This window comes from Echinops telfairi, unplaced genomic scaffold (assembly GCF_000313985.2).
Source record: "Echinops telfairi isolate 266 unplaced genomic scaffold, ASM31398v2 ScPeMD7_10;HRSCAF=50, whole genome shotgun sequence".
In the NCBI taxonomy this organism is placed as follows: Eukaryota; Metazoa; Chordata; class Mammalia; order Afrosoricida; family Tenrecidae; genus Echinops; species Echinops telfairi.
In genome coordinates, this window is record NW_022103907.1 from 1,628,696 (window position 1) to 1,641,912 (window position 13,217).

At 43.7% G+C, this 13,217-nt stretch overlaps 1 protein-coding gene across 1 annotated transcript in view; it reads left to right on the top strand.

The window, feature by feature from the left end:
- The window catches only part of WDR43 (WD repeat domain 43), a 127,370-nt gene that overhangs the window by 26,406 nt on the left and 87,747 nt on the right, over window positions 1–13,217 (top strand). Inside the window, exons 2-3 of the mRNA XM_045287015.1 lie at window positions 5,942–6,079; window positions 9,558–9,679. Of these exons, the coding sequence (XP_045142950.1) occupies window positions 5,942–6,079; window positions 9,558–9,679 (260 nt within the window). The remainder of the gene's footprint in view (window positions 1–5,941; window positions 6,080–9,557; window positions 9,680–13,217) is intronic.

Sequence of the window (13,217 nt, forward strand, 5' to 3'; positions counted from 1 at the left end):
CCCCAGCGCCGCTTCCTCCTGTCTGGCCTCGCGTATCATCTTGCACGCATCAGAGCCCGAGCTGTTGACAGTTCCTCCCCTTGGGGGTGTTTGACGCGTCCCCGCTCCCGACCCCCTTCATCAGCTTTGCCCTAGGTACCCACCTGCGTTACACTGGCCACTTCCTTTGCCCCAAGCTTCACCCCTCTCCCCGTCTGAGTGCTGGCTCACCACGTGTTCTCTTCCACGTTCAGATAGTGTGACTCTTGAAACCCTGGGCTTTCCCGGTGCCTCTGTATTCTCAGCCTTCTGAACCTCCTCGCGTTTTAGGATCTGCAGGTAAAATGAAGTGGCCCTTTAAATTGAATATGATCCGGGTTAAGGGCCCCCGAGCGGAGAAACTGCTGAGTTAGGGGAGACTTTTCACACTGTTAGGGACCTTCATTTCAGGTAGGGTGTCAGTCAGCGTTGACTCACTGGACCACATCTGCTTCATCTCTCACGCACGTGCTAACTGCAGCTAGAGAGTAGCTGGACCCAATCACTCGTGATTTGGAGGCATCAGGCATTGTGAGGTGTGTAGTATTTATCAATAACTCTGTTTAAAACTCAAAATCTAGTGTTGAGGATAGATTTTACTCCATATGATTACTCCCCAACACTACCTGCTAATTTTGAGGGGCTGGAACTAATTAATACATCTGACTTGCTATACTTTGAATGTGTTCAGAGACTTTTAAGATTTTAGGTTATACTTTTGTAAGTTCTCAATGAAATGACTCCCCTTAAGTAATGGAAGAAAACCCAGCAGTGCTCTTGAATCCCGTACACAGAATTGGACTGTTGCCTTCTTTTGCTTAACGTTTGTCATTAAAATTAGAGCTTACTGCATATTTCTTTGTAAAATTGTTTATTGTGGTCACTGTGAGTTGGAATCAACTCAGGGCAGTGAGTTTGAGGCTTTTTAAAAATGTTTGTTTTTTAACAGTTCTGTATATGAGAAAAAACTATAATGCTAAGGGTAAAGTATTGAGTATTTGAGTCCAGGCCCTGTTTAATAGTAGTAATTGTGTCCATATTTCCCAATTTGTAAGATGGGGGTAATAGTATCCACTTTACAACCCATGTAAAGCACTTAGGACAACTCATGTTTCTTAAGGGATACAAGTATTAATTACTGTTACTGTTATTGACACAATAGTTTGTACAGTGAACTCAGCATAAGGAAGGGATTTTTTTGCCTTAGAAGAGGAAACCAGCTTTGGAAAAACTCAGGTAGTAACTTGCCCCAAGCCCCAAGTGGAGCAACAGCCCTGTGAACTGTTTGCCCTTCTAAACGCTGAGAATCAGAACTAAGAAAGATTCAGTGTCTTGACCAAAGTAATAAAGGAGTCGTGGTTACGCATGTCACAGTATCCTGAACCTTACAGAAATGAGAGCGAGAAGGAATGTAGAGATCAGCCAGTCCTCCTCCTTTTGGGGGATCTATCCTCCTGGACCCTCAATTTTACTTGGAAATCAGGAGAGAAGGGTCTTCCTGTCTTCAAACAAACTTGCACATGCATTATGGAAATTAAAGTTGCATGATATGTAAAGATAAAAGATGAACTGCTTCAAGTTTCCTCCGGTCTCTGGATTATACATGGCTTGCCACTTAAGTATTAAGATGTCCTCATCTCATTGAAACCTATCCTTTTATTTTGACCTCACTGAGTCTGAGCAGATAAGGCACTGAAGGGCTGCTGTTCTGAAACCCACGTTTGCAGTCCTTGGTAAGGTCCCAGCCCACACACCCAACTGGGAAACAGAAAATACTGCTTTCGGGGTCCTTAGTGTCTTAAAACGAGGCAGTGTACGTGAATGGCCTGGCATGTAGTTAAGTGCTTAATAGATAAAGCGAGTTGTTAATGAATGCATGAATCTGGGCCTAGGCCCATTGTATCTCACAATTCTGCATGCCTAAATGTAAGCCAGTTTGCCACTTGCACACAGGTGAATGAAAGTCCTGCTCTCAGTGGAGAAAACGGAGTTGCTGCTGCATTTCCTGGGTAATGGGCTAAGGCACCGCTTTATCCATGCTGGACAATCAGATGGCTGCCTTTTGCTCTTGGCTTCAGAATGACAATATTTTCATGTCTCTCACAATAGTTTTAGAGAGTTTTTTGCACAGTTAACTGAGCATATCTGAAGGAGCTTGCAGGAAGACCAGAAAATAATCTCAGGCAATGTAAAGAGAGACTGACAGACTAGATAGGTGCTATTTGCAGAGCCCCTTGCAACTTAAGTTTTAAGATACCTTCATCTCATTGAAGCCCATTTTTTAATTTTTCCCTGAGTCTGAGCAGATGAGGCATGAAAGGAAAGTCATTTTGAAACCCATGCTACTAGTCCCTACCACTTACCTTGAAGTTTAAAAACTGGAGAGATCCAAAACAGCATTGAACAGAAACATACCTGGACTGTGCTACCTCCCTAAAGGGTGGAGAGGAGCCCATGTGGCGTAGGGGTCACACATTGGGCTGCTAACCACAAGGTCAGCAGTTTGGGATTATATCTGTAAATTTAGGCTGAGATGTTCAGTGACAGTGACTGAACGACCCCTGCTGTTTGCCTGCCCCCCCCCCTCCCCCCGGCTGTTTCTCCTGCTTTGGAGCAACAGTCCTTGCACATGTAGTGTGCTGTTTCTCTGTCACTTTAGCTGTGCTGAGCCCACATTGCTCGGTACTTGGAGCACCTGGCTTTTCAGACATTAGACTGGACTGAAATGGGAAAATCTGAGCTGAGTAGCCCCACTCCCATCCTTTAGCTCTCAGTGTCGCTGAGTTCATTACGACTCATAGCCACCCTATTGGGCAGGGCAGAACAGCCCCTGTGGGTTTCCGAGACTGAAAACTCTTTGCAGGAGTAGAAAGCCTGCTCTTTCCTCCCGCTTAGTGACTGGTGGTTTTGAACTTCTGACCTTATGGTTAGCAGCCCAACTCGTAACCACTTGCCACCCGGGTTCCCACACCACCCTTTAGAGAGGTAGCATAATCCAGATGTGGTTTTCTTCATTGCTGTCTTGAAATCTCTCCATCATTTCAACTCGAAAAGAGGAAAGTACGGTTTGCCTTGGTTTCCCTCGGCAGAAGTGGAAGCTGCTGTGTATTGGGATGTAACTGTTCTGACATAACTTCTACGTCTACAAATATCTACAAGGCAGTCTGTTCCCTGTTATCTGTGAAACGGAAGTGCCAGACTAAGTGGCAGCAAGAGAAGACCACTCCTGGGGCCTCAGAGTCAGAACTGACTTGAAGAGAGAGAACTCTCCTTTTTGTTGTTTTTTAAATTTTGTTAAAGAGAGGCCGTACAGTGGGACCTCCAAGAGACTAATTGTGCTGTGATATAGAAAACTTTGGCATATGGCAATGAGTTTGGTTTATTTTTGAGAAGTCAGTGTTTTTTACAAGTAGGTTTTGTTATATTAGTGGATGGTGAAACTGATAAGTTGTGATTGCATAAGAAAAATGATAGAGAGTAGAAAATATTAGTGGGCTAGTGCACGGTAGGATAAATGTATCTGTAAAATTTGTCTCAGTGACAAAGTGCATGTTTTTGTGAGTGAGGGTACCGCCTCTCCTTGTGAGCTCTTTGTAGGCTGAGATCTCAGCCGAGAGCATCTTTGATCCAGATGTACTTCTTCCTGGGGTGCCTTCTCTTGCTCTGTACAGTTTGCTTAGGCAAATCAGGCACCCGTGCTAATCAGATGATCCTCAGGACCAAACTTTACTCGGACAAGATTTTGGGTTTGTATTTATGGCTCAGCTCATTCTGCCTGTCACTTTGGAAAAGACTCGTCTTACCAAATCACACACATCCCTTGGGCCTTCAGTCCCGGTCCCTTCAGGAACCGAGCCTTTCCACATTCATTCAGCCCTGAGCAGGCATATGTGAATCAATAGCTTGAAATTAAATTAATTAGATTTAGAACAACAAACGTAAAAGTTAGGCATATGTCGTGAGGAGGACTTCTGCTTGTGGCCCCCCCCCAAAAAAAAAATAAATAAGGAATTTGCTCACAGAAACATTAACACTATGATAATGGTTGATTTGAAGAACAACTTTTGCTTTTTAATGATAATCTGTACTAAAGGCATACACATTTGGTCCACATTGTGATTCACACTGTGAATCGAGTGATTCTCAAGAAACTTCAATGTCAATCATGTTTATTTGACCTCAAAGTAAAAAAGAGCATAAATTATATTTTCTGGAAGCTTTTATAGAAAAGTTTTCTGATGAGGTTAGCATACTTTCCCAATACATACTTCCCTTTTTCTTGTCTTCAATGGGTGTTTGTGCATCTGTTCTGGGGTCATTCAAAGATGACTTAAAAATTGATAGCAACTGACAGACCTAGGGCAGGTGTCATGTTACCAGTAAATGAGTTGTTACTGATGAGACCATCAGACTATACTTTGGATTTTAATTGTAACTTCTCTGGCTCTATTAATGTAGATACATTTCTCAGGATTACTTTTACTGTGTGTAAAAAAGTTAACTTATTGTCTTATTGTTCAGTCTTTTCTACCCTTTTTTTTGGTTTTGTGTTCAATGAATCTCAGTCTTCAAATGTAACATCCCCATAAAATCATAAAATAACAGAAAGAAAAAGCTAAGTATATATATTCCAGTATTCCTATGTGCTGGTAACATTGTAGTGTTTCATTAATTATTCTTGGGCAGATTTTTATGTATCTTGGACTTTTTTGTAATGTAGAGTAACAGTCCCGCACCTTTAAGAAAATGTTAATTTTCTATGGTATTAGTCTGTTTGCCTTGGAAAGAATGATGTCTCAGAAGTTCTTCATACTAACATGTGTAGCCTGGGTTGATTTAATTTGAAGAACTCAAATATTGAAGAGAAACTCTGGAATTGTGAATACATTTCAGTATTATAAACTCTTAATTGTAGTTCTCTTTAAGTTTTGATCATTTTATTTTTATTTTTTGATAGGCATGATCTGTTAGCATCACTTCTGAAATAGATCAAGAACGTCTGGCAGCAGTTGCCACTAGTTTGAAAGTTGTGTCTCTTACGTCATAGTCACCAGTTAGCATGGGTCTGCACCAGTGGTTCTCAGCCTTCCTCATGCCACGACCCTGTCATACAGTTCCTCATTGTGGTAGCCCCCCAACCATAACTTTATTTTTGTTGCTACTACATAACTGTAATTTTGCTACTGTTACGAAGCTGGCGACCCCTATGAAAGCGTCATTGGACCTCCAAAGGGGTCTCGACCCACAGGTTGAGAACCACTGCTCTACACCATCCCTACTAGTTAACAGTTATTGGTTGACTCAAATGGAAGTAAATGCCTATTTATGAATGTAAAGACATTTGAACCCCCTCTCCTGGACGTTTGAACTAGAGAGAGAGGGGATTTGGTGGTGGTGGGGAGGGAGTGACGGACACAAAAGGGAACAATGGAGAATTGGTTGATTGGGTGTGGTCCAGGGCTTCAATGAGTTAATTTTGTTTCAGCTTCCTTGCCTGAGGATTTTTATTCGCGTTAGACACACTCAGAACCTACATTTTAATAAGATCCCGAGAGGATATGTACGAATTCCTAGGGCTTTATAAGAATGTTATGTAGCTAGCTGTACAGGATCCCCTTTGCCGGCCATGGGAAGTTTCACTTGGACCTTTTAGGAAGAGTGGTTATTTTTCCTGAGACTTGGAAGCAGCATTAACTTCTTGGACTTCTGAGAACTCAGTATATACTTTCCTCATTGGAGTGTGCCCCCCACCCCCAAATACGTATTGAGAAAGAAATCATCTGAGAAAGTCACTCCCTATTTTAAAAAGGCATTTCAAAGTAGGAATCTCATTTTTTATAGGTTGAAGAACATTTGTGCATTAATGATTTTTTAGTATTTGAAATAACTAAATAAAAGATTGTTTCCCCCCCCCACGCTACAGGAAACTCCCCAGCGGAAAAAACGGAAATCAGAGGCTAAAGGAACAAATGACCAGGTTGACATGTTGGCTCTTGGGACAGCAGTTGGTAGCATCTTATTATACAGCACAGTAAAAGGAGAGTTACACAGTAAACTAATAGTAAGTATGTGTGGGTATTTTCTCTATGAAAGATGAAAGGGAAACTCATAATTAGAGATTCATTGACGACAAAGTACTTCCGAATGTGTGGTAGGATTTGTGCTATAGAGACAGTCACGTGTCTTCTACATGTGTAGTACTGAATAGTAAGTAATATTTGATAATAGCCATAATAGGTACTCCGTCCTTATTAACCAAACACTGTCGTAAGTACTTTAGGTATGTTATTATTTTAATCTTTACAACAGTGCTAACAGGGAGATACTTATCCTCCCAGTTCCAGCCAGATAATTGAGGGTTTCGGTAATGTATTTTCCTGAGGTGATAGGGCTAATAACTGGTAGAACAAGGAGTTGAACTGGGAGTCTGGTTCTGGAGTTTGGAGCTCTTAAGCATAGTCATTGCGGTATTGTCCAGTTAAACTCCTGGCACGGTGGAAATGGTCTGAATCCGCGTTGTCTCGTGCAGGAGGCTCTAGCCATATGTAGCTGCTGACCACTTGAAATATGACTCCGTGACTGAGGAGCTGAATGGTAACACTAGTAATTCTAATTCATTACAAAAGCCACACACAGCTAACTAAAGCCTTATTGAACTGCACAGCTCCACTGCATCTTGGGCAGCTTCATTTGATGCTGCTCTTACGTTATCGGGAAGATTAATCTCCCAAGCTTGGAGTTAGGACTAGCAGTTAATAACATTGAAAATACCCTTTACATGGTGACGCACGAGAATATAAGTTGTTTTTGGTCTGAAAAAGATGAGAAGTGAAGAGTTCTGATAATGAATTATCACCCTTGTCTACTACCCCACCACTCCTAATTATTCCTGTTAAGCACTACCCTTAATTATTAATGTCCAACAAAAAAGTAAACTCTAGGGAAAAGAAAGGGTTGAAAGGACCTGTGGCTATAGACTTTCTCTCCACCTTCCTTCTTGTGTTTAAATTTCCCATGTTGGGCTGGTTTTATAGCCTGAGAGTGGCAGTTTCAGGCAGGGACCAGTTAGTAGCTGCAACCACCTTAGTTATTTGAAGAGATTTACTATAAAGAATTTCTAAGAAAAGAGAGGAAGAGGGGGGCTTATTAAAACAGTAAAAATGCAGGAGAAGCACTGTAGAAGTGAAGCCCAGCTCCCTTAGGACAAGATGCTGCGCTGCTCCATTGCTGCTGCTGTTTCTGGAGGAGGGACCTCCTGGGTGTGGGGTCCGTCCCTCTGAGGTAGAGGCATCTGCTGACTAGAGCTGATGTCGAGGCTGGTTCTCTATTGAAACATTTCCCCGGTGGGTTCAGCTGCTGTTGAGGCAATCGTTGCTGCTGGGGTCAAAAAACATTGGTGGTGTTGGGAATGAGACAGGAAGGAATAAGCCCCTTGTCCCTGCTAGTCTTCGCCCCACACCCATTGTTGGCAGAGTTGACTAGGGACCCAGCTGGCAAAGCAGAAATGTGGATCGTAGAGGGCTAGGCCCAACACGATCTAGCTGAGGCGAGAAGGTTGGGTTTGGCACTGAGAAGACAGTAGCTTCAGTGGCATCAGACAGTGTCTGTTACAACCTAATTTTGTTCACTGGGGTCCAGTATACAGGAATGCATATGATGTGTACGAATAAAAAAAAATTTGGAATGTAACAGTGTTGAAAAGGGAAAAATGTTATATACTTAAATCTATTACCAAGAGAAGCACTGTTTCTACTTTTGTGTGAATTCTTGGTTTTCTGTACATGTGTAAACAGTATGGGTGGACTCTAGCTCTTTATTGGATTTTGCATTGTGATTCCTTTCAAGAGCATGCAGTGTATTTTCATAGGCAGGATTGCCCAAAACTGGTTACAAACATTCATAATGACTGCCTAGAATTCTCCTGTATTAGATGGACTTGTACTTGGCTTCCCAATTTTGTTGTTAACAAACACTTAGTAACTCGTAATTGCTGAGTCTTAAAAGAGTTTGAGCAGGATGGCTCTTGATACATAGTGGTAAAGCTGGGGGAGTTTTGGTAATTGCAACTGAAGCAGGGAGGGTGTTGTACACTGTACAAGTCTGTTCTGAAAAGATACATAAGGGGCTTCAAAGAGTCACAGGAAAGCTCCATTCTCTTTTAATTACTTCCACTTTTCTCCTCTTTTGAAGCCTCCTTGTATTTTGAAAGCATTATTGCCACCATTGACTATTCTCTAAAGATAGAATCTCTTTACAAATTATTTCAATACCTCACAGGTGTATAAATTACCAGGGATTAATTTACCCAGAGGAACTCCAAAGGTGAGGGTGAGGATGGTCTGGTGATGAGAGGGAGGTTGGGATGATGTAGGGAGGTGGTCTATCTAGGCCTTGGAGTGCCTGTACTGAATTTGAATCCTATTAGTTAGGCGATGCTGGGTAAGTGGTAGAATTTATACTTGTATGTGCATTGCATCTATGTGAATTGAGGTAGGGAGAAAGGGTGAAAACGGCAGTTGCTTACAGTGTAGGTAGGTGGTTTAGCATCTGCTCGACTTAAGAGCCCTAGTCCTGGAATGTGAGTGATGAGAGCCTTGAATTTGCTCGTCTTCATTTTTCTGTGCCCGCTAGTGAGTGAGCATCTTGCTCATCTGAATATGCGTACAGATTGTTCATATGGCGCGGTTCATCACACCAGCGAGTAGTTAACGTTTATCTGAAGAAACAGTGATTTCTTTCCTGACAGATTGTTTTGGGGCTCATTTTTAAAAAGGGATTTTCAAGGGTGGGTTGGAAAGGGGGAACCGATTACAAGGATCTGCATGTGACCTCCTCCCTCGGGGACGGACAACAGAAAAGTGGTTGAAGGGAGACGTCGGGCAGGGCAAGTTAGGACAAAATAATAATTTATAAATTATCAAGGGTTCATGAGGGAGGGGGAGGGGGAAGGGAGGGGAAAATGAGCTGATGTCAGGCCTGGGCTTAAGTGGAGAGCAAATGTTTTGAGAATGATGAGGGCAATGAATGTACAAATGTGGTTTATACAATTGATGTGTGTATGGATTGCGATAAGAGTTGTGTGAGCCCCTAATAAAACGATTTAAAAATAAAGTAAAAATTCTTACCTTAAAAAATAAATAAATAAGGGATTTTCATGAGTAATTTTGACTCGACACAATTTTTCACCTTAAGCAAGTGTTGGCATTTTGACTCAGTTTTGATTTCTATCTTAGCTCATTAGTGTCTTTTGTACCTCTGTTGTGTGTTTCCTGACACCTAGAGCCGGCCTGCGACCAAAGCAAACAGTATCTAGCACTGGTATACTCCGACCTGCGATGTGGAAGTAATGTTTTTCCAGTGGGGGAGAAGGGCAAGTCTGATGACATTTCAGCTCTCACTTCTGATTTGGGAAACTAACATGGATAAAAATAGGTTAAGGCTATTTGAATGAACTGTTTGATAATAACTCCAGGGTGAATGTTATTTAAGGCACATTTTATTTTTGCTGTAATTCTTATTTTCTCTTCTTGAATCTTCAGAGTGGTGGGCATGAAAACAAAGTCAATTGCATACAGTGGCACCAAGACAATGGCTGTTTGTATAGTTGTTCAGATGACAAGTATATTGTGGAGTGGAATACACAGACGTGCAAAGTGAAATGGTGAGTAGCGTCATGGCTCTGTTGTCTGGGAGGCAGGTAGTAGGTACAGCTGGGAGTGCCGCGAGCAACTCCTGCTCAGTGCAGAGCGTCACATGGGGCAAAGAAGGGGATGTCAGCTTGAAGATGCCAACTTTAATGAATCGGACTTTAAAGAATTAAACAAGGTTCTGTCTAAAGGTAAATAATGATCCAAGGGTAAAGGTACCTGCACAAAGTGCCATTGGATAGCCTGTCTAGGCCTGATGGAAGAGCACGGGTTTCAGTTGGACCTTCCAGGGTTTATGCGATTTGGCTAGAAGAGGGTGGGAGATTATTCTCAGGGTAAGGGCGGTGGGCAGACGGCGAGAGCAGAGACTCAGGAAGTGTAAGATTTATGTGGAATTGGGAAATTAGAGGAGCGGTGTCTTGGGAACTCTTGGCTGGTGGAGGGTACAGTGTCTTAGCGAGTCGTCAATGCCACAGTGTAACAACATCTTTTGGGTACAGTGTCTTAGCGAGTCGTCAATGCCACAGTGTAACAACATCTTTTTCACCTTCCTTTATCTGCAGCACTAGTGTCTAACCTAATGGCCTGTCAGAAACACTACAGATTCTGACCCAGTAGGTCTGGGATGAGGTTCTTGTTTAGAAGGTTGTCTAGATGGGCATTCAAAGTTAGGCCCTTTACATAGGGACTGTTGTAGACACTGTTCAGTACGTTATTCACTCTGTTGTCCTCAGTCATAGCACTGAGGTTCTAGGTCTGTGTGAGAGAACCACTCAACTCTATGCTGACTCTTGAAAGCATATATGTTGTAGCTCCAGCCTAGGTAGAGCCTTCAAACAGTCTGTGATTCTGTCTGTCGTCGTCCCCCCCGTAAAGCAGTGAACTGGAGAAAGTGGGAGAGCTCGACAGGGCTTTCCACCTCCCTTCATCTGTCTCTAATACCATGTCTTTAGCGGTATCACTTTTCTTCAGGTATTCATCTTTATGTTTCTAAATAGCCTAATTGATTCCGCTAGCCATTTTACGTAGTAGCCGAGTCTTCAAAGGGCTTTTGTTGCATGTTCGTGTCCCCGTGTGACAGTGGATTTGCCGCCTAGGGTTTCTAGACTGATCTCCCCCTCCTCTCTGAGTCATTGCGCCTTCAACGTCAACCCAAGGAGCCCTGGTGGCACGGCAGTTACTTGTTGGGTTGCTAACTGCAAGGCCAGCAGTGTGAAACCACGAGCCATTCCGTGGGAGAAGACCCAGCTCTGTACTCCCGTAAAGAGGGACAGCCTTGGAAACTCACAGGGACGATTCTGCCGTGGCCCTATGGTTGTTCTGACTGGAGTAGACTGATGGCAGTGAATCTGGGGGTATTTTTGGAGTCTGTACTAAAGAGGCAAGGCCCGAGGCAGACGGATGCTGTGGGTAAGATTTTGGGCTGCCGTCTACAAAGGCGGTGGGTCACACCTGGCCTCTCCATGGGAGAATGGTGAGGTGGTTTGCTCCTATAAGGATGCACAGCAGGGGAAACCCCGTGTAGTTGGATTCGACTTGGTGGCGGTGAGCTGGGGTTTTGGTTCAGCTTTACCAGGGAGCTCTGGCAGCAGTGTTTTCAGTGCCCCACTTGGGGTCAAACCCACCAGCTACTAGCTCCATCAGAGAAACTTGTGTCCTGCTTTCACAAAGAGTCACAGCCTTGGAAACCCTCTGGGCAGCTCTGCTCGTCTGTCTGCTGTCTGTACAGACATGCCATGACCTCAGGCAGTGGGGTTTAAAATTTACAGAAACAGACCACTAGGTCTTATTCCTGGGAAGATGCGTGGTGGGTTCAAACCTCTAACCTTTTGGCTCACAACCTTGTGCTTAACCATTTGGACCACCAGGTCACCTTAGATTTGTATAGAGCTGTCATTGTTACTCCCAGAGTTGTATAGATCTCAGTTCGTTGCAACATTTTGCCTTCTGTACTGGTTGTACTCGGACCCCATCCTAAACGCTCCGGAGCCTCTGTTTCCTGGGCCCCGCTTTCCATTTGTTGGGTTACTTCCATTTTTTGGTTCAGCAATCGTTTGGGAAGCTTCCTGTATAGAGAGTACATTTTCTGATGTTCTGCTTCTCCACGACTGCCTTCATTTCAATGGTAGTGTGAGCACACACAGTTTAGGTTGAAAGGAGGAGAAGATTTTGAAGAATTGTTCCTTTAAAAAAAAAAAAACCAAAGCTTGCAGCGTTGCTGGTAGGTGCAGTTGGGTTGGTGGGACAGAGTGACGTACTGTCCAGTCCCGTGCCACCCTCACAATTGTTGCAGCTGCTACGTCTGCCAGTCCTTCTCATGGAGGGTCTTCCCCTGCTTGGCTGACCCTACCTTACCAAGCAGGTGTCCCCTTCCAGGGGTTGGCTTCTCTTGATCTTGCGTGACCAAAACACGTGAAATGAAGTCTCACCAGCTTCACTTCTAAGGAGCATTCTGTTTGTACTTCCTCCATGACAGATTTGGTGGTTCACTTGGTAGTTCATAGTACTTGCAGTATTCTTTGCCAGCACCATAATTCAAATGCACCAACTCTTTTTTCTTCTTTATTTGTCCTCCAACTCCAGAAGCATATGAGGCGAATGAAAATACCATGGCAGTGCTAATTATTAATGTTTAATTTTTACACGTTCGCTTGCTTCTTGACTGAATTAGATGGGAAACTCATGAGCCCACTTGTCTGGACATTTGTCCGTTGTGGTTTTCTCTACGTGCTTCTGTTTGGAGGTGAAATTGCTTCTTTGGGTTTCTGAGACTCGGCTTTTTAGAAGCAGACAGTCTCTGCCTCCCGAGGAGGGGGTGGTGGTGGTGGTGAACTGCTGACCAGGTGATGAACGGCTCGGTACATAGCCAGCCCCCATGCCACCAGGGCACCTTTGGCTGTATGGAATATCTTCTGAAGAGAACATGTATCTCCCTCCCCCCCCCCTTTCACTTATTTCTCATCTCAGGGTTCCTTTTAGAGTGCTTCTCGTATTTGTTTGATTTGGGGCTCTTTATGTTGAAGGCATTCTTCAAATGACTGGAGATTCCTTGGTTGGCTGTGGCTATTTGAAAACATTGAAAGCGATTTGGAAGGACTGTGGGTGTGGCTTGTCAGTTGTGCTGGGCTTCATTGAGTGGAGGGGAGGCCTTCACATGTCAGTATGTGTAGGTCATTTCCCCGACACTAGTCACACGTCTGAGCGAGGACTCTCCTAAACGAATGCTTTCTAAAGCTTTAATGTGCATCTGCAGTGTGCAGCTCTGATTCGGTCGGTGGTTGGGGCCTGAGAGTCTGTTGTTCTGACTAGTTCTGGGTGCTGCAGATGCAGGAATGACTACACTTTGAGGTGCAAGGCTTCTCAGCCTGAGTGGCAGGGAGAAGTGGCGGTGGTGGGATATTGGCTCTCTGCTGTCATTCTCAGGGCTGAATGGGGGGAAGCTTGTTAGCTTTCTCCAGGTTGGGTGGGGGCCATGTCTTGAGTTTATGCCTCATCGTGAGTCAAAATGCACTGCTATAAAACCATAGAGCTCTCTTAAATAAAAAATATCAA